This window comes from Esox lucius, chromosome 20 (genome assembly GCF_011004845.1).
Source record: "Esox lucius isolate fEsoLuc1 chromosome 20, fEsoLuc1.pri, whole genome shotgun sequence".
NCBI lineage: Eukaryota > Metazoa > Chordata > Actinopteri > Esociformes > Esocidae > Esox > Esox lucius.
Window position 1 is genome coordinate 6,372,142 of NC_047588.1, and position 21,086 is coordinate 6,393,227.

Consider the following 21,086-nt stretch of genomic DNA (forward strand, 5'->3'; position numbering starts at 1 on the left):
CAGGCACACTAAATTCGCACGGTCACTGAATTCTTTGTAACACCTGTTAGCACTTTACTAACTTGCTAAGCCATGTTCTATTTGTGTTAACATGAAGGTAATTTGTTAAACTATCACTATCTAGCCTACTTAATATAATCACATTGAAATAATTATTTATAATTGTTATATTATTTAGGCTATTGTTCATGCAAAGAACTAGGTACTGTACCTGAATGGATGTCCTGTATCAACCTTAACAAATTACAGTACTAATTATGTTCTTGAAAAAACCATGAGCTTATGTCCTGTGTCAACAGGAACAAATGACCCTACACTCTGTTTATTAATAATGCATTTGTAATCCATTAATACAATAAGGATTATCTTTGTTAACCGTTTGTTCATGTCTTGTTCTTCACAGTTCATCAATGTTCTTTCAAGGTAACTACTGCGTTTGTTAATGGTTGTTCATGTCCCCCTATTGGAAAGTGTTACTAAAGTAGGATTGTTGAAAGTAGTTTTTTTTTCTAGGATTTTTTTTTGAGCCAAAACAATGGAGATGTATTGCTTTTGTTAAGGTATTTAAAAGCAGTTGACAGACTGAATTATATATTTTTGACAGTATTTGACAAACTTAATGACATACCATACCATACCATCTTCTTCCGCTTATCCGGGGCCGGGTCGCAGGGGCAGCAGTCTAAGCAGGGATGCCCAGACTTCCCTCTCCCCAGACACTCCCTCTAGCTCTTCCGGGGGGACACCGAGGCGTTCCCAGGCCAGCCGGGAGACATAGTCCCTCCAGCGTGTCCTAGGTCTTCCCCGGGGTCTCCTCCTGGTGGGACGGGACCGGAACACCTTCCCAGGAAGGCGTTCCGGAGGCATCTGAAACAGATGCCCAAGCCACCTCAGCTGACCCCTCTCGATGTGGAGGAGCAGCGGCTCTACTCTGAGCTCCTCCCGGGTGACCGAGCTTCTCACCCTATCTCTAAGGGATCGCCCAGCCACCCTCATTTCGGCCGCCTGTATCCGGGATCTTGTCCTTTCGGTCATGACCCAAAGCTCATGACCATAGGTGAGAGTAGGAACGTAGATTGACTGGTAAATCAAGAGCTTCGCCTTGCGGCTCAGCTCTTTCTTCACCACGACAGACCGATACATCGACTGCATTACTGCAGAAGCTGCACCGATCCGTCTGTCAATCTCCCGTTCCATCCTTCCCTCACTCGTGAACAAGACCCCTAGATACTTAAACTCCTCCACTTGAGGCAGGCACTCTTGCCACCTTAACGTAGTGGAGGGGTTTGAGTACCCGAGTGACCCTAGGAGCTATGTTGTCTGGGGCTATATGCCCCTGGTAGGGTCTCCCAAGGCAAACAGGTCTTAGGCGACGGGTCAGACTAAGAGCGGTTCAAAACCCCCTTAATGATGAATAAAATTATGAGTACCGTGACGTCGCCCGGTATGGCGCAGCCGGGGCCCCACCCTGGAGGCCGGGCCTTCCCCCATGGGGCCCGGCCGGGCTCAGCCCGAACGGGCGACGTGGGGCCGCCCTCCCGTGGGCTCACCACCCACAGGAGGGACCATAAGGGGCCGGTGCGAAGAGGATCGGGCGGCAGTCGAAGGCAGGGGCCTAGACAACCCGATCTCTGGACACGGAAACTAACTTAATGACATCTTTATGACAAATTGTACCACTGTACTTGATGTCAAGAAAAATATTCATGACACAATTATAATGGTCACATGACAACCAATGTCAAAACGAACCACATATCTCATTTTCATCCGCTTATCCGGTATCGGGTCGCCACATATGACAGTTGTATTTAAGGCTAACACATAAAGCTAAATTGTTTCTTCAAGTTTGATAATCAGGCCTGCTATGACATGTTTATGACAGGTAATGTTTCTGACTAACTGCGCCACAGCATGGTTTGGCGTTTGCTCTGTAACCGACTGGAAGGCCCTGCAACGGGTGGTGGAAACCGCCCAGCCCATCACTGGTGCCCAGCTCCCAGCCAACGTAGACCTCCAGCACAAGCGGTGTCTGCACAGGGTGTGCAGCATCATCAGGGACCCTTCAAATCCATGCCACAAACTGTTTGCCCTCCTAGCATCAGGCAGGCGGTACAGGTCTCTTCATTCCCCCACCAGCAGGCTCAGGAACACTTTCTTTCCATCTGCTGCAACCCTGCTGAACTCTGTGACCCATCACTAACCATATTCACCCTTTGTACCACTGGACTCTTACACTGCCTTGTAAAGTCTGAAGTTTTCTGTTGTTAAAGGTACATGTGTACCTTTGCATTGGTCAACAATCAAGCGCACAAGATTAAGGTTGTGAAGTATTGACAGTTTGTTTCAAAGACACCCATTATTATATAAATGAGATCAGACATGCAAGATGTCATATTTCTGAACACACAGGCGTTCTGAATTTAAAAGCAATCGTTTAATGACTTGATGAAAAGGTGTCTGTCACCTGATGTTGTGCCGGGAATGTGACTGACATGTAAAAAGGTCAACAGGTGGATTTGATTGTGGCTCATGATTGCAGTGGGCATTGTGTTTTAATGAGAGAGACCCCGTATCCATAGACCATTAAACACTGTACCCACAGGTTTTATACCAAAACAAAGGACTAATGTAAATGTTCAATGATTATCTGACTTATGATTTCTCATTACTTTTTGAGAAAAGATCCATCAGCAGTATTTTCAGTGGGAGGGAATCTGGCTGGGCCAGGGTGAGTGGTATTTTTCTCCTTAGTGAGTGGATTCTTCCAAAGTGAATGGATCCGATCAGTACAGGAGTGTTGCGCAGACAGGGATGAGGAAGTGAGACCAGTTTCAGTGGATATCAATGAGCAAAGTAGAACAGACCTATCTGCTATATGTGTCTATAAGAGAGTAATCTAACATAGCAGGCATTAGAAACAAAAGAATACCAGAAACTAGATCCCCCACTTAATGGTCTTTTGATTATGAGGAGTGTCTCTTCGAGGGAGCGCTATTCCACCTATAATTCAAGTTGTCACCTTGTTATCCATCATTTATGGTGTGGAATGACACACACAGTGTAGCTTCCTATCATGGACAGGACACAGAGCACTTACACAATACCATCCAAAAGTTAGGGGTCACTTAGAAATGTCCTTGTTTTTGAAAGAAAAGCTGATTTTATTTTGTCCATTAGTACCCACAAAACTCCAGTTTCAGTGTCAACAGTGAAGAGGCGACTCTGAGATGCTAGCCTTCTAGACAGAGCTCTTATTCTGTCCAGTGTCTGTGTTCTTTGGCCTGTTTTAATATTTTCTCTGTATTGGCCAGTCTGAGAAATTGCTTTTTCTTTGCAACTCTGCCTAGTAGACCAGCATCCCGGAGTCGCCTCTTAATAACTGCAAAAGGGTTTCTAATGATGAAAATGATAAACTTGGATTAGCAAACAACATGCCATTGGAACTCAGCAGTGAATCTTGCTGATAATGGGCCTCTGTAGACCTGCATAGACATTGAAAATATGTGGTTTCCAGCTACAATTGTAATTTACAACATTAACATGGTCTACATTGTATTTATGACCAATTAAATGTTATTTTATGACTGCTTCTGTAAATCCTTCCACCTTCATAAAAAGAACCAAGAAAAAATTGCCTTTGGACTTCAATGCTGTGGCAATTACCTGCATATTGTTGTGTAAGACAGCCCTCTACAATTTTGAAGCAAAACCTTCTGGGTACAACTAGGCTACCAGTAAGCAGCTTAGACTCATAGTTGGCACATGCAGTAGAGGAAACAAAGTAGAATACAATACGCCTGAAAACTGAGGCTTGCAAAGCTAAAAGCAAATATCCAATGGGGAGTTCAAGGACACTTTTAAAAACATGTCTAATCCAGGTGGTTAGAATAATGAAGCATCAAAAACACAACGAGAATTATACAAATGAACAGAATTGAATGACGACACACATTTCTGTTATTACTATGTATAGTGAACTGTGTGCACAAGGACTGTGACCGTCACATGGTAGAGAGCCCCATCCCCCACCCTCTGACCCCCTCTCCATCACCAATCTAGATGATTGCCTCTCAAGCAACCGTGCAGGCCTGTTTGATAATGATCAGAGTTCAGAGAGGACACAGTGACTGCTTATCAACCAGGAGATATTTCCTATGGAAAGAGGGGGAAAAAAACACTGCGAACATGAGACAGTAACATAAGATGACAAATCTACAAATCTGTTTAAAATATTCTCCTGTTTTTCAATTACTGGAATTGAAAACATCACCTGTGTTCAAAATTCTCCAATCAACATAATTGCATTGGTCATAATGGATGAGAGACAAACGCAGATTCCTGTAATGACGAGAAATAGGTTGTCTAGGGTTATTCTGAACCTGACCCCGGGAAAATGCCACTGAGTCAGAATACTCCGGAGTCTTAATCACTTATTCACTTGAGGTTGCATCGAGTCTGACATTCTCGTCACAGAATGGATCAATTTGTTTGTGTTTGTCCCTAAAAAAACACTTTGTTCATGATCCTTCAATGCGACAGCTAAACATCGATAAAAGGGGACTGACTCAGAAAAGAAAATTTGATCTATTGTTCGCAAGAGCAAATTCCATTCTTGTAGCATGTTGTTTGATGGCATGGAAAAATCTGCAAATTCTCAGTAAAATGTGTAATATTTGTGTAATAAGGCCTTTATGTGACTTGGGGATAATTTTTCAAAGGTTATTTATCAGATAGGATACATGAAAAACATTTAATGACTACAAATGACACTTCTTTGAATTGAATGGGGACTCCAGTTCTATTCACTCTATTTCTGGCAGCAGTCACTGCAACAAGCATTCACCAACTGAATGACACTGTAACTCACACCTAACTTGTGTTTCTTTCCTGGACTTTTTGTTTGTGTAAAGTTCAATAAATGTAAGAATTTTGACCATAGATAGTTTATTATCACAACAGACAAAAAGACCATGATTGCTTATCCTGGGATCCAATGATTTTTACGTTTTATAGATGATGAGCACATTCTACACTGTCTGCAGTTTAAACAAACCAGCGTAACAATTGTTACCCGATGTGTGAATGTGGCAGTGCCGGTTCTAGCCTTTTGGTGCCCTAAGCAAAAGAAATGTTGGCCCCCTCTCCAATAGTGTTCAGGGACTCCCTAGTGTTCAGGGACTCCCTAGTGGTTGGGGACTCCCTAGTGGTTGGGGACTCCCTAGCGGTTGGGGACTCCCTAGTGGTATGGGGACTCCCTAGCGGTTGGGGACTCCCTAGTGGTTGGGGACTCCCTAGCGGTACGGGGGCTCCCTAGTGGTATGGGGACTCCCTAGCGGTTGGGGACTCCCTAGTGGTTGGGGACTCCCTAGTGGTTGGGGACTCCCTAGCGGTACGGGGGCTCCCTAGCGGTACGGGGGCTCCCTAGTGGTATGGGGACTCCCTAGTGGTTGGGGACTCCCTAGCGGTACGGGGGCTCCCTAGCGGTACGGGGGCTCCCTAGTGGTATGGGGGCTCCCTAGCGGTACAGGGGCCCCTAGTGGTTGTGGGCTCCCTAGCGGTACAGGGGCCCCTAGTGGTTGTGGGCTCCCTAGCGGTACAGGGGCCCCTAGTGGTTGTGGGCTCCCTAGCGGTACAGGGGCCCCTAGTGGTCATTTATGCCTAGAACCCGCCCTGAAGGTGGACTACCCTCTAACACGTATTCACCAATCCACTGAGGTACAGGAATCATTGGTCGAATTTAGTCATTAATTAAAATAGAACAACAAACCATAATAGGAACATGTGGAATACTTTTGGTTAGGTTTGGGGCTAGGAGAAAGTTAACATATTTCAAGGGTAGAAGAACAAGCGTGTGTGTGTGTGTGTGTGCGCGTGTGAGTGCGTGAATAAATTAGATCCAATACAACAATACGAGGAAGTACCAAAAAATATAGTAAAATCTAACAAATCTGTCCCAGCAAGTTTTCTTTTCCATTTCCTACTAGGTAAGGGGGTGTAGATCATTGATTTTCTGGTCCCCACAAGGACAGAAAATCAAACAAGTTTACTGTATACATGTGGACTTCAACTTTCTAGACTTTGTTTGAATAAGAAAAATGCAACTATTGGGAAACATTTTCTGTTGATAAATGTTGTGTTTTCTTTTTTTCTAGTTTTTACGTTTTGGGCCAATGTTACAGATGGGGTTAGAAATAGACTAAGGATTGGGGGTTAGGTATAAGACCATGGGTAATGTTAGATTTTAGGGGTTACAATTACATAGGCTTAGTGTTAAGGCTCAGTTTTAGTTTTAATGTTATGTTTTTTGGGTTATGATTAAGGTACGATTGAGATTAAGACTAGGGTTAAGAAAACATTTATTTTGTAAGGCCAGTCAACTTTGTTGTTCCCATTTACATAGCTAGATCGGACGTGCGTGCGTATGTGTGAGTGTGATCATATGCTCACGACCAAACCAATGAACTCGTTTACAAGCCTACCTGCTTGGGCGAGACAAAGAACAAAGAACAAAATGTTATAACAGCATGACGTTATGGTTGGTCTGATAAGCCGCACGATACCAGTCCAGCCTCTCAAAGGTGAGATCTGCGGGGTTTTTTGGCTGTAGGGGCTTGAAGTGTCCACATTTCCTTTTGACAATGAACTTGTTGCCTTAGCAACCCACGATAAAAACATCTGATTAATGAGCTATTCTAGCTTCTACAGACACTGAGTAGCCTCATGTTACAAGTTGCACATTTAGAAGCTATAAACAGTATCACATATGTACATAATGTTAGTTACTGTGTAATTACTAAATAGTAATTTCATAAATATAATACACATATGTCAAATTGCATTTAATTTATATCTGTGGGCTATGCACACAATTTTATCTGCCTTAGCATGTTAATTACCCCGCTAAATCAATAGCATCTTACATATTACAATGTATATTTAGATTTTTTAAAAACAAATAAAGAGTTGACAGCTAAAAGCACTCTATCACGTATGTAAACGTACATGCCATATGGCACCAATGTTAACAAGTGCGTGCGTGTACGGGCGTGCTCTGCTCTTTTGCCTACATTTCTTCGCGGAGAAGGCTAGTATCAACATTCCGCCCCACCCCGAAGAAACAACCATCACTTTATCTAAAAAAGCAGGAAGCAACGAGAGACATGCATTTATACGAAGACAATCAGCGAATACAGCAACGTTAATCCGTATAAAAGATACGTTAGTAGCCTATTGACCACGAGAGCAGAAACCACTGATCAAATAACTGCTACTTATTGTGGATGCATTTGATTCAATCTGAACGGAGAAGGGTATGTAGCCAACATTCTCGTTTTTAAAAGACAGTCGATAACGAAACCCAACTTGACTGTTTTTGTGGCAGCTCGCGGCCATGTGACATTGTCATTCTGTTGACAGCTGTTTTGTTGCGCTTGCAACATCTCATTTGTAGAGAATGTTTAGTAAACACCATGTAGCCTACGTTGTTTTGTTTATCCTATCAGGTAGCGCTCGTTACAGTTCGAAACCAGAAAACACGCGAGTGCAGGGTTTTCATTAGTTGTATTCAATGCTTGTGAAAGAATCATTCTTACTATTATTGCCTGAATATTAGGCCTGTTCAGTACGTGACAATATTGGAACAATATTGGAACAATATTGTAACATTGTCACAGCCGAATATTACACCATGATCACCATGTGTTGACAGTGAGTGTCACAGTACGTTCCGCCCAGTTGAATTGTATATGAGGCTATATGCAGACATCCTGGGAAGAATGATCTGATATAGAAATGGAAGGATTAGAAGGCAAAATGTGCAGAACAATATCCGATTATAAAAGTACACAGTACTGATTAATGTTGCTTAGCAAGATGTAAACAAGATTAACAGCATAGAGCATTTACCTGTAGCCTTCAGGAGAGGCCTAACCCGGACCTGCTATAACAATGTCATAATCTGAAGTGTTTTTACTTAAAGCTGCTAAGATATGGCGTTATTTACGGTGTTAATGGATGGACTTTGTTTTCAGGAAGTCTTGATCACATTTCAAGCCAGTGACAGAATTAGTGAGATTGCACACATAAGGTGGAGGGAACGGCAATACCTACACTAGTTTACTGATTAAAAAGGATTACCTGCCATGTTGTCTTGTCAACTAAATGGCTGCTAATGGAGAACAGAAAGGAGAATACAACATTGACACTAAAAGCCATCCGCTATCTAGTGTTCTATGAATAAGAACACACATCTTAGTGGGAGGTATTATCTGAATTCCAGTGATTCAGTCACAAAAAGCCATGTAGCCAGGATTCTCCTCACAACTTGTAACATACATTATTGATTGCATACATTTAGTTGTATCTTTGTTGCTGCTGTTGAGGGGAGGTGGTGGAGGAGCTAACTGGAAACTGGAGATATCCGCAAGCAAACAAAACCCCAATGACTCTTTTTTGAGAAAAGGAAGTTTTGAGTGCATTGTACAAAAATGTTTTGTGGTGGAAACTATGAGCCCCTTCTGCTCAGGTGGAACCTTGCAGCACTCACACATTACGTTATGAACCGAATCAAAAAGAGACCCTTTTTCTACGTAATAGGTTGTCAGAGAACATTCTATATTACCAAGATATGTTCAACAGTTTAACAGTCACATCTTGCAATAATTGCTTGTCCCCAAGCACAGCTTCTTGTATTGTGCACATACTGGATGAACACAATCTTGTTTTTATTGCCTTTAACTTTCAGGTGGTGCTTCTGTCAGTTGGTACAGTTTATTTTTTTCTTCACAAATCTCCCTGATATAGATAGTTATTAGACATGAATATATCAGGAAATGGAATGCAATGCAGTGTAAGATTTGCAATCTGAATTTGCGTTCGTTTTTTGTGTATGTTATCCTGTGCGTACACGGAAGTGAGTTTTTGCAAAACAGAGACACTCTGAATGTGCTGTTATTCTATATGTAATAATCAGGGAGTGTGAGTGTTTGTGTGTGTGTGTTTGTGTGCATGTGCTTGCCTGTGCAAGCAGGTGAATCAAAGAGATTAGTCAACTTCCTCTCACACCTCACCAACTTCCTACTGTCTCACTCACTTCCTGTCACATCTGCGTCAGCTGCTATCAGGCAGATTGATTCCAGTCACCTTGAACTTCGTTGTGTGGTGGGCGAGTTCTTTTCTAAAGGCATGGTGCAACCATAAATGCCCACTTCCCCACAATGACAGCATAGTTGTCTTAATTCACCCGGTAGTCTGACCAATCACAATGAGGTCTTAGTCGCCAGGCAACCAGCCTGCATCGTCCACAACCTGCTCTATAAACATATTGCAGAGATTAATTTCAATCCCAAACGTGCAAAGTTTAAGTAATACCCAGCTCCTAGCGGCAAACTCCTGGCTGCCGTGGGTTGTATAAGCTGTGCATATCACGGTCCTTTCAGATGTCAGACTGTCTAAGAACATGATAATATCTGACGTCTTAGAGGTCAGGAATGTCTAAGAAAGACAATAAACCAATAAACAAACAAACAAACAATGACAACACAAACCCTTATATTTCAGATTTATATAACTACTCTTAAAAGCCTCCCACTGCATTAATATATTATCAGGAGACTCAGGATTCTTGCTTGATACTTATCTCTTTCCAAAAGCACCAGGGTTGATTTTGATCTCAGCTTTGTTATGAAGGATTCCGCAAAACATTAGCCCAGGATGGTGCTGACCCTAGACTCCAGGCCCTAGTTGGAGGATCCGGAAACTTGTCCAGTCTTTAGTGTTTGCTTTTGCCTCTGGATTAGAAAAGGAAAAAATGCACCAATTATGAATTTGATGAAGATCTGTTGTAAAAAGAAATATCTGTGATCTGTTGTGATGATCTGATTAATTAGTTTGGTATTTTCTTTGCTGACACTAGAACAAGCCAGAATGTATAATGGAGTATCACAAATTGACAGATTTCAGATTATTTGTCTTACATAGTTACCATTTTATGCCTTTTGTAAGACAGAATGTACTGACTGATGCTCTTCAGGAAAATGTATTTTTCAAGAAAACTCATTTGGGAGAATTATTTTTCCAAGAAAAATCTTCAGGGATACTTTATTCCAAGAAACACCTCCGGGGATTCCAAGAAACTGGATCACATCACACCATATAAGGAGTACCAGGACAAGAGCAAAGAAGAAGTGCCTTAACTTCATACTGTACAAGAAAACTGCTCACATCAGTGATTTAGTGCTGAGTTCTGACTGATTAGGCATCAAACAACACTTGGTTCTATGTACCACCTCTACTGGCCCACTGCATGCAATTTATCCTGACAGTGCAGATCATTTGGGAATTGTGTCATTCATTTGGGACAGCTTGTAAATCGAATGTGTGTGGCTAAGAGACATTGGAGTGGGACAGTACCCTGCTCAATAATATGACATTAAAACAGATATTGAAAATATCGGGAGAAACCTTTACATAGATATGTACAAAGGATAGCCTCGCTATTTCTGGACATATTGTGCTCCATCCAAAAGGAAGAAAACTACTGAGGAAAGATTTAAGGATTACCTGGACAAGGAAAAACAAAGGAAACAAAGGTTGTTTTTCTGTAAAAATAGGTTTTCCATTGTGTGCACAAACCAATTACCGTACACCAGATGCTCATTGTAGGGGCAGATGTTGACCTCTGACCCTGGCTCTACCAGGGACTTAGTATCACTGAATGGGTTACGTAAGCCCCTTGGCAACCCAAGGCAGCAGGAGGGTTAAATGAAGCACTTGTTTATCGTCTTCAGTGACAGCTGTATGTCAGCTCATTTCCAGGGAAGACATAGATCCCACATACCCAACCACGCGCACACTCACACACATACACACACACATACACATACACCACACGTTCTTGGCCCTTACCTGCATTACCTGCAATCATTACAGAAAGCATGTGTGTCGGTCTTTGTGTGTGTATCAGAAAGACAGACAAAATATGTGACACTGTAATACACATTCAGACACAGCGTTTATCCTAAACAAGTTAGTTGTAGAATATATTCTACATGGTCCCTGGGATTCAAATCTACTACACCAACATCACAAGCACCATGCCTTACCAGCTGAACTACAGTATGTCTTCTATGTGTTGGTCTGCATTCAGTACCATGGAGAGGGCAGCACCTCTTTCACTTACTAAGACCACGCACAGATTGGATATACACAGGAATCCTGAACCCTTCTGGGAGCCATCAATTCGGTTAAAAGATGAGGATTCGAGAGAGACTGGTGGTTGGGGCCGTGTAGAGCATATGGAAAATGGAGTCCGCTCAATCTAGAGAGTGTACACAAGTGTGATCTTGACCACCATGTTTGGTGGAGCGCGTCAGAGCATGGTTTACATGCAAGCTAAACGGAAAGTTAAGAGCCACGTTTAGGGGAGGTTTGTTGTCCACTGAGCCTGCAAAGTTTGCGTAAGCGTCAATGCAAACAGGAATTTATTCTGACAAGCAAACAGACATTACATTCACAGTTGCTTTTACGTTTTATTGTGTACACAGTCTCTGTCTTGTGGAATAGTGTATAGTTCCATTGTCAGGATTCATAAATAGCCATTTCTCCCTAAAGGGAGATTTATGTTCCTGGAAAGTAATATCCGTTTTAGTCTCACAGGCTGGATTCTCTCTTTAGAGAAGGAAGATTGCTTTTTCTGTTGCTAACTAAAACCTTTCAGTTGGAGATATGGAGGTAGGGCTTTTGAATTGATCTGTTATGCCTTTATCTCTGGGTTTTTCTGGGTTGAAAATGATGCTCTTGTCTCTCTTATTCTCTACACTATTGGAGAGTATACATTTACATATCCTGCCAGTCTGGCTACAGCATTAACAAATTCCATGTTTTTTATAAGGCAAGTATTAAATAAAATAAGACATGAACCCTTCACTGCAAGACATACACAGCTCAGTCCATAGAGAACCAGCTGAAAGTAGAGGGCCAACCTAGTCAGAATGCATTGTTTTGATATGAGGTGAAGCGTATGAGGCTTTTCTTCAGCAAGCCTCCTCAGCAAGACCAAAATAAGAGGCTTTACTTTCACAGTCCTGTGGCCCGAGGTGACTGACAAGAGCCACACGAGAATAACTGTCAGAGGGAATGTAGATCATTTCTCAAGCGAACTGATGGCCCTGATCCAAAGAAGGGCTGCATTATTGTGAGTGGAGTCAGACTATTGTTAGAATTTATGTGCAAAAACTGTATGTGCAAAAAGGCTAGGCAAGAAACTGTTCACCTTTTGTAGAACAGCTGAGGATTCCGGTAAAGATTTGATTGGAGTGTGAGTGTATTTTCACCGGTGTTACTTAACATCCAGGCCTTGCAAGTTCTCACATGTTACCGCTGTGGTTGTGTAACAGTTGCTTTAGGGAAACCTCATCCTTGAAAGCAAATTACATATTATCTCATGACACACTAGAAGTTCTCTGACATGTCTTGGGCAATTTCACAGAATACAAAATGAATTGGACAATCTAACATGTATGCAAAACAAACCATACAACTCTCAGAAGAAGGACACAAGAATAATTGCATTTAGACAAATGAGACTTGTTGACAGGTTTGCGCGGAGAGTGTAAATAGTCTATTGTACATCATGTTCGGAGGGATCCTGGGAGACTTTCCAGACACTCACTGCGTCTACTGAGGCCTAAAGACATGTCTCAGTCAATGTTTATTGGAATGAACAGTGAAATAGGTTCTGTAGGCCCTTCATGTTCCTTAAACAGTCAAACAGATATCATTTCTAGTTGGGATACACCTGAAAACATCTCACAATGGCACCAAAACAATTCAGATCACCAGCAAAAGAACATGTTCGACCGAGAGAACCATGGTAGTTACCAGGTAAAGACCATTGTTGTTAAGTTTGTATGGCTTCCTGGTCTGGTCTGGCCAAAGCCGTACATGTGCACGTGTTGTTGTGTACCTCTGGTTCTAGTTGCTGGTGTGAAACAAAAATAGCATTTACATAAGTTGTTGATGTTATCTAAATTTAATTGCTTTCACAGCAGTTGTTATAGGCTAAATAGGTTCTCATTGTTACTATTTCCACTGAGCATTTTCACAAAAATGCATGAAGCCGCTGTAAAGCTATGTAAGTGAAGGACGGAAAAACCTTCCTCCTTTTTTTTTGATTTCGATGTCTTTGCAAAAACTTTGTATAACCTTGAATTTTAAAAAAAAGTATCTTTGTTATTGAACTACATAAGCAAAGTGAATTCACACCTGCTAATAGAATTATGTAACAGAATGAAATCACAGCACCCTGATCTGTCTTATACATCAATGTTGTTATTCTCAGGTTCCCTCATTGTTATTTAACTACTCCTTGGCCATGCTACTTATCCATGCTTAAAATACTGCCATTTTAAACCAGAGAATGTTGTTTTAAGAAAAGATTAGACATTCAGTACATTGCTCTAGAAGTGAACTGGCCAAAGCTTATATACCAGTTGAACAAAACAGTATTGTTCTTTCCTCTTAGAAACCGTTGATTTATTCTAATGCCAACATGTGCTCTTGTTGAAATACTGTGTCAATATGTTGTAATGTGAAACTCTTTTCAGGTTACTCAGACCTGCTGAGCAATTCTAGCGGTTCTGTTTATGTACTAGTCCACCAGAGAGTAAGGATAGACTGAAGTTGTGACTATAGTTCTTTCTTAGTTAGTTCTAAGGAAACTAAGTGTCAGTGTGTTTGTAAACTACACTATTAGGCGCAGAATGACAACCCATGTAGACTGAATACAAAGACATGATTACACATTTAGCAGTAGAGTGTGAGTGCTGTGTGGGATGGGTATGTTTGTGACTCAATGTGATGGCAGACTTGTGGCAACTAGAAGTGCAGCTCTTAAAAAAAACATTTATGCTTAGCTATCTCCCTGAATTTACTCTTGCCAAACAATGCAAATATACCATACCAGTCAACACACATGGACACATTAATTCAGGGGGATTTCTTTAGTTGTAAAATTTCCTGCATTGTAGAATAATAGTGAAGACATCAAAACTATGAAATAACGCATACGGAATTATGTAGCAACCACATAACTTTTTCACAGATCAAAATATATTTTATATTGTTGAGTCTTCAAAGTAGCCAACCATTGCCTTGATAACAGCCATATGGGTTTTTCATAGTAGCTGTGTCCAAACGTTTGAATGGTACTGTATATTTTCAACCTTTATTGGGATTAAGGAACCTAGGCTCGATCAGGCCAACATGTTCTTGCCTTGAAGGGAAAACAGCATCACGCGCAGACTCGCAGCACTTAGCGAAGAGGTCTCAGAATTGATCCCCGTCCCATGTCCCACTGTAGCCGGCTGTAGCTTCCCTGCCGCTGAGTGTTTGCGGTTTGCCGTCTCCTGTAATGTTTCTTCCAACATAAATCTTTCATACGTAACTCACGTGCCTCAGTGAACTCTACGTCAGATAAGATAAAAAAAAAGGATGGTTTCAGCATGATTACATCTTTAGATCTTGATTAAATCGGTGCTCAACGCATATCACAGAGTGTACTCTGCTAGGGTGCTTTTAATATGTCTGGTACAAATGTAATTTGGAAGTTTTGGGCTCTGGATCTGAGACATCATTTTATTATAATTTCCAATTGATTATTCAAATGGATTGCCAAAATGCTGCTCTGTACTCAGACATTTATAATCTCACTCCTAAAGACATTTGCAATAGTACGAGATGTCAAAGTGTTAAATGTGACTAGGGCTGGGAATTTTCAGGTACCTTACAATACGATATCATCATGAGACCTAGGTGCCAATACAATACGGTATGCCTCATGTTTCTCACGATTTTCACAGTTCTGTGTATTTCAATTCAGTACTGCTGTTAGATGGCTCACCATATGTCTGCAGCTGTGGGATAAGAGACAGCCAGGAGAAAAGTTGTTTTGATCAGTCATGGAAATAAATGAAAGTGCCAAGAACAAATTGATTCCCTATTTTAAAAAGCAGATAGGAGTTGTTTGTAGGAAAAACAGTTGTATTATACATACATTCACTGTTTAATTGAACTCTCTTTACAAAAGTATAAAGTTACTTGATTGTTCTGCGTTATTGGCCAACTTGTGATGCATTTTTGCGGGGGAGGTAAAATGAAAACAGATTTCCTCTTCTTACTGTTAATTGTACAAGCTAATGGAAACTACTCATTATTGAAGTATTACACCAGAACCCATTTAAGTTCAGTCATCTCATATTGATTAGGCCACTGGTTCCCAACCAAGGGAACTAGGAACCCTGGAGGGACCTGGTCTAGCCACATACTTTACTCAGCCTGGGTGTTTTGTAAAAGCACTTTGTGACAACTGCTGATGTATAAGACTGATTGATTGATACTTAAGAAGACTCATGTGACCCGATGTTTACCATGATATGCACATGAGTGATTTCTTCAGGTTTATGCCAGGTACAACAACATTCAGTTGCTGGTTCAGTCAGCAGAAGGTTCAGATCCCCTGGCGTAGTGATCACCGTCACACATAAGTGACCACGTTTTCAGTTTAATAACAGTGTAAATGTGAGATGTTTTCTCTGAATCTTCAGCTTCACATTGGTAAAGGAGGAGGAGAATAGATTGGAGGAGAATAGATCTTATACTGTTTGTAATCAGTGATCGGTCTAATTACTAATTCTGGGTTCTATTTAAAAATATCAGCTGTTGTCAAGAGAGAACATGAAATTGGCCACTAAAATGTAAATAGGCTCTGTTGCATAGTTTTCTGAATGTTTGTATTCAAATGAATTCAGGGGACTAAAAACAGGTCATGTTTTATAGAATGTGGTGTTCTGGCTAAAGGGGGGCAAGTTATATTGATTGCGGTCGTCATACTTCCAAATATATTTTAAAAGAAATTACTGTGGATGGATTTAGCAGCCACATGAGCTGATTTTAATTGACAGGATTGCGCTCTGGTGAACATTTACAACCATAATGGGTAGTCTGGATGTCAGGGTTTACAGGAAGCCTTGACATACCAGTTCATTTAAAAACCATGTTTATGGTCCAAAAGCTCCTGAAACCAAACCAGCTTAAAAAGGACCACTGAACCAACGCTGCCAGTATGTACCTGTTTCCAAAGCCTAACACAATGTATTACAGCTCACAGCACTTGGATAAATTCTTTCAGTGCCATGAAAAGAAAATTATATGTTACAATGGTCTAATTATATTCTTAATAATATACAGTAAAATCCTAAAGTGTACGTCCGATGTTAAAATGCAGGCTGTGGAATGCTGTGAAACCCCTCGCCGTATCAGGCGTGATTTGCGCAATGCACTCAGTGAGTTCAGGATCTCTGAGACACCCCAAGCATGATAAGACACTGAAGCATAATCAGTGCTCCCCTACTGCCAGAACAATGGCAAACAGTGGATCAGCATGGTTCCATGGTTGATTTCTGATGTCAGCCTTTCTGCTCAGTGTTTCATATGCTTACTTGATTCAGGCATGATGTTGGATGTGTTCTTTTGAGGAAATTGACCTTTTGTAGAGTTGAAGGTGAGATTGTGCTATTTGTGTATGATACCAGTCTCAACTGCATTGCACTTTGAATAGATGTTGTCACATGCTAAATAATTGATTTGCTTCAGTACAATACCTCTTTCATTCAGTACAACTCTCTCTTTCAATATAAGGCGCTACACATGGGATTATTTTGGATTTTTTATATTGTATACTGAACAGTAAAATGCCAAAGGTTTTACTGAAATGCAGTTTGTATAAGGGAGTCAGTCAACTATTTTTTAACCATGTAATTCCAGAAACAGTCCATGAAATGTCTCCAGTAATTGAGTAATAGGATGGTGTTTCGCTATTACTTAAAAGTGGCAATGTGGAAATTGCTATAAACAGTTTAATTTATGTTTATGTGCAAAGTCATGGTCTCAGAAGCTTGGGCATTCATGTTATTGTCATTTAAATCGCTGGGAAAAACATTTTCCGTTAACCAACAAAATTGTTTTCCAGACGTTTTAAACTGATGTGAAGAAATCAAATGGGAAAATTCGACATGATTAAAGTCAGCATGCGCAATATCGAGCCAGGGTGGGGTGGGGGGGCACGCTTGCTTTGAATAAAACATAATGTTTTGCCATTTTACCCATCTTCAGCATGGTGGACAGTTCCCATGTATAGCCCATTTAAGGTGGTGCAAATAAAATCTGAATTAATGTGATAATGGTTGGGAAAGGAGGAAAACTCCATTTACTGTGTAGTTGAACCTTACCCAGCAACACTATCAAGGGGATGCCAGTGCTATCCTGTCTACCACCTCCTCATGCATGTAAGAAGGTGGAAGGTTTGAATTAGTCAGAGCATCAGGGTTGCGACTGTGTAAGCAGGAAGAGTCTTCACAGTAGATTGCTTTACCTAGGGGCCTTGGGCTGGGGAATTGAGGCATTCGAGCCAGTTGCTCTGGTTGCTTTGATTAAAAGTCAAAAGTGATTCCACTTTCTGTGTGTTGTCGACTTTTCCCTTGGATCCATATGAATGTGTGATTGTCAACAACAGGCTGATTGGAAGTGAGACAATTACAGTAGCTAGGACTTTTTAATTTGTTGTTTGCAATTAGAGCAGTCTCACTTTCATCCCCTTCAGCATTTCTTAGTCTGTCCATGGGCTTTCCTTATTTCATTTTCTCTTTTTCCAACTGATTCTATTCTGTCATTTGTCTTCCCAGCCTCCATTACTCCCACTTATTGTCTTTCTCTTTTAAACAACCTTTAAATGACAGATATATACATATAGATACGTTGTTTTGCGACCGTGACATCTGGGTAAATTTTATTGTTTAGCATTTGCATTATTGACTCCAAATGAACGACAAGCAAGTTAATGCACTCTTAATGACATCCCATATTTAATTCAACTAATCTGACTTTAAGTACATCCTTTGAAGATGTTGCTGTACAGCAGGGGATTTACCTAACTTCAAAATAATTATTATTTTCATGATTTTTTCCTCAGTCTCTGCGTGCAACATGGGACAACATCTAGGAAAACGAGAGCTACATCTGGAGAGCAAGGTAAGTTCTAAATGTAATGTTTATATTCATTCCTTTGTGCAACTATATAGGAGGTTATGTACACACTATGGAACCAAGCTAATATTGCTGTTGTGCACAGATGTGTGCAAGGTAAGTTTTATTATTTCAATTGAACTTCATGTATTGCAACTGACACTGATCAGATTTAGTTAGATTTTTGTAGATGGTAACCTCTGATGAATTGCACACATTTCCACCTTGACCAAACCACCCATGCCCGTTCCTCTGCGTGTGCGGTCATGTGCACATTCATTTAGCTGACTCCACCGGACGCAACTAGGGCACGCAGGCAAAACACCGAACCAATTGGGAACGTTTTATATGTGTAGGGCACGCAGGCAAAACACTGAACCAAATGGCAACGTGTTATATGTGTAGGGCACGCAGGCAAAACACTGAACCAAATGGGAACGTGTTATATGTGTAGGGCACGCAGGCAAAACACCAAACCAAATGGCAACGTGTTATATGTGTAGGGCACGCAGGCAAAACACCGAACCAAATGGGAACGTGTTATATGGGTAGGGCACGCAGGCAAAACACTGAACCAAATGGCAACGTGTTATATGGGTAGGGCACGCAGGCAAAACACCGAACCAAATGGGAACGTTTTATATGTGTAGGGCACGCAGGCAAAACACTGAACCAAATGGCAACGTGTTATATGTGTAGGGCACGCAGGCAAAACACTGAACCAAATGGGAACGTGTTATATGTGTAGGGCACGCAGGCAAAACACCGAACCAAATGGCAACGTGTTATATGGGTAGGGCACGCAGGCAAAACACCAAACGAAATGGGAACATGTTATATGTGTAGGGCACGCAGGCAAAACACTGAACCAAATGGGAACGTGTTATATGTGTAGGGCACGCAGGCAAAACACTGAACCAAATGGCAACGTGTTATATGTGTAAGGCACGCAGGCAAAACACTGAACCAAATGGGAACGCGTTATATGTGTAGGGCACGCAGGCAAAACACCAAACCAAATGGGAACGTGTTATATGGGTAGGGCACGCAGGCAAAACACTGAACCAAATGGGAACGTGTTATATGTGTAGGGCACGCAGGCAAAACACCAAACCAAATGGGAAGGTGTTATATGTGTAGGGCACGCAGGCAAAACACCAAACCAAATGGGAAGGTGTTATATGGGTAGGGCACGCAGGCAAAACACTGAACCAAATGGCAACGTGTTATATGTGTAGGGCACGCAGGCAAAACACTGAACCAAATGGCAACGTGTTATATGTGTAGGGCACGCAGGCAAAACACCAAACCAAATGGGAAGGTGTTATATGTGTAGGGCACGCAGGCAAAACACCAAACCAAATGGGAAGGTGTTATATGTGTAGGGCACGCAGGCAAAACACCAAACCAAATGGGAAGGTGTTATATGTGTAGGGCACACAGGCAAAACACTGAACCAAATGGGAACGTGTTATATGTGTAGGGCACGCAGGCAAAACACCGAACCAAATGGGAATGTGTTATATGTGTAGGGCACGCAGGCAAAACACTGAACCAATTGGGAATGTGTTATATGTGTAGGGCACGCAGGCAAAACACCAAACCAAATGGCAACGTGTTATATGTGTAGGGCACGCAGGCAAAACACCAAACCAAATGGGAATGTGTTATATGTGTAGGGCACGCAGGCAAAACACCAAACCAAATGGCAACGTGTTATATGTGTAGGGCACACAGGCAAAACACCAAACCAAATGGGAACGTGTTATATTTCTTTGGGATCAAGTCAAGACACATGTAAAACATTCATGGTCATTCAGTTAGGTTGCTTTTGCTATCAAATTGGTCTTGCAGATTACCATAAGCAAGCACTATCTGAAAAAAATCAGAAAAATACAAATCCTGTGAACAGTACTTCAGATAAGTCAAAAGCCTATTTCCCATGTAGAGCATTTATTTTTTACCAGGGCCTACAGTGGGGAGAACAAGTATTTGATACACTGCCCATTTTGCAGGTTTTCCAACTTGCAAAGCATGTAGAAGTCTGTACTCTTCAACTGTGAGTGACAGAATCTAAAAAAATAATCCAGAAAATCACATTGTATGATTTTTAAATAATTAATTAGCATTTTATTGCATGGCAAAAGTATTTGATACATCAGAAAAGCAGAACTTAATATTTGGTAGAGAAACGTTTGTTTGCAATTACAGAGATCATACGTTTCCTGTAGTTCTTGACCAGGTTTGCACACACTGCAGCAGGGATTTTGGCCCACTCCTCCATACAGACCTTCTCCAGATCCTTCAGGTTTCAGGGCTGTCACTGGGCAATATGGACTTTCAGCTCCCTCTTAAAATGTTCTATTAGGTTCAGGTCTGGAGACTGGCTAGGCCACTCCAGGACCTTGATATGCTTCTTATGGAGCCACTCCTTAGTTGCCCTGGCTGTGTGTTTCGGGTCATTGTCATGCTGGAAGACCCAGCCATGACCCATCTTCAATGCTCTTACTGAGGGAAGGAGGTTGTTGGCCAAGATTTGGCGATACATGGCCCCATCCATCCTCCCCTCAATACGGTGCAGTCGTCCTGTCCCCTTTGCAGAAAAACATCCCCAAAGAATGATGTTTCCACCTCCATGCTTCACAGTTGGGATGATGTTCTTGGGGTTGTACTCATCCTTCTTCTTCCTCCAAACATGGCGAGTGGAGTTTAGACCAAAAAGCTCTATTTTTGTCTCATCAGACCACATGACCTTCTCCCATTCCTCCTCTGGATCATCCAGATGGTCATTGGCAAACTTCAGATGGGCCTGGACATGCGCTGGCTTGAGCAGGGGGACCTTGCGTGCGCTGCAGGATTTTAATCCATGACGGCGTAATGTGTTACTAATGGTTTTCTTTGAGACTGTGGTCCTGCTGTGTAGTTCTGGGCTGATCCCTCACCTTCCTCATGATAATTGATGCCCCACGAGGTGAGATCTTGCATGGAGCCCCAGTCCGAGGGAG

The 21,086-nt window shown here is 41.6% G+C and overlaps 1 protein-coding gene across 1 annotated transcript in view; it reads left to right on the forward strand.

Moving 5' to 3' along the window:
* The first annotated feature begins 7,118 nt into the window (after positions 1–7,118).
* mbpb (myelin basic protein b) overlaps positions 7,119–21,086 on the forward strand; it is a 50,749-nt gene continuing 36,781 nt past the window's right edge. Inside the window, exons 1-2 of the mRNA XM_010885414.5 lie at positions 7,119–7,313; positions 18,029–18,087. Of these exons, the coding sequence (XP_010883716.2) occupies positions 18,043–18,087 (45 nt within the window). The 5' untranslated portion in view covers positions 7,119–7,313; positions 18,029–18,042. The remainder of the gene's footprint in view (positions 7,314–18,028; positions 18,088–21,086) is intronic.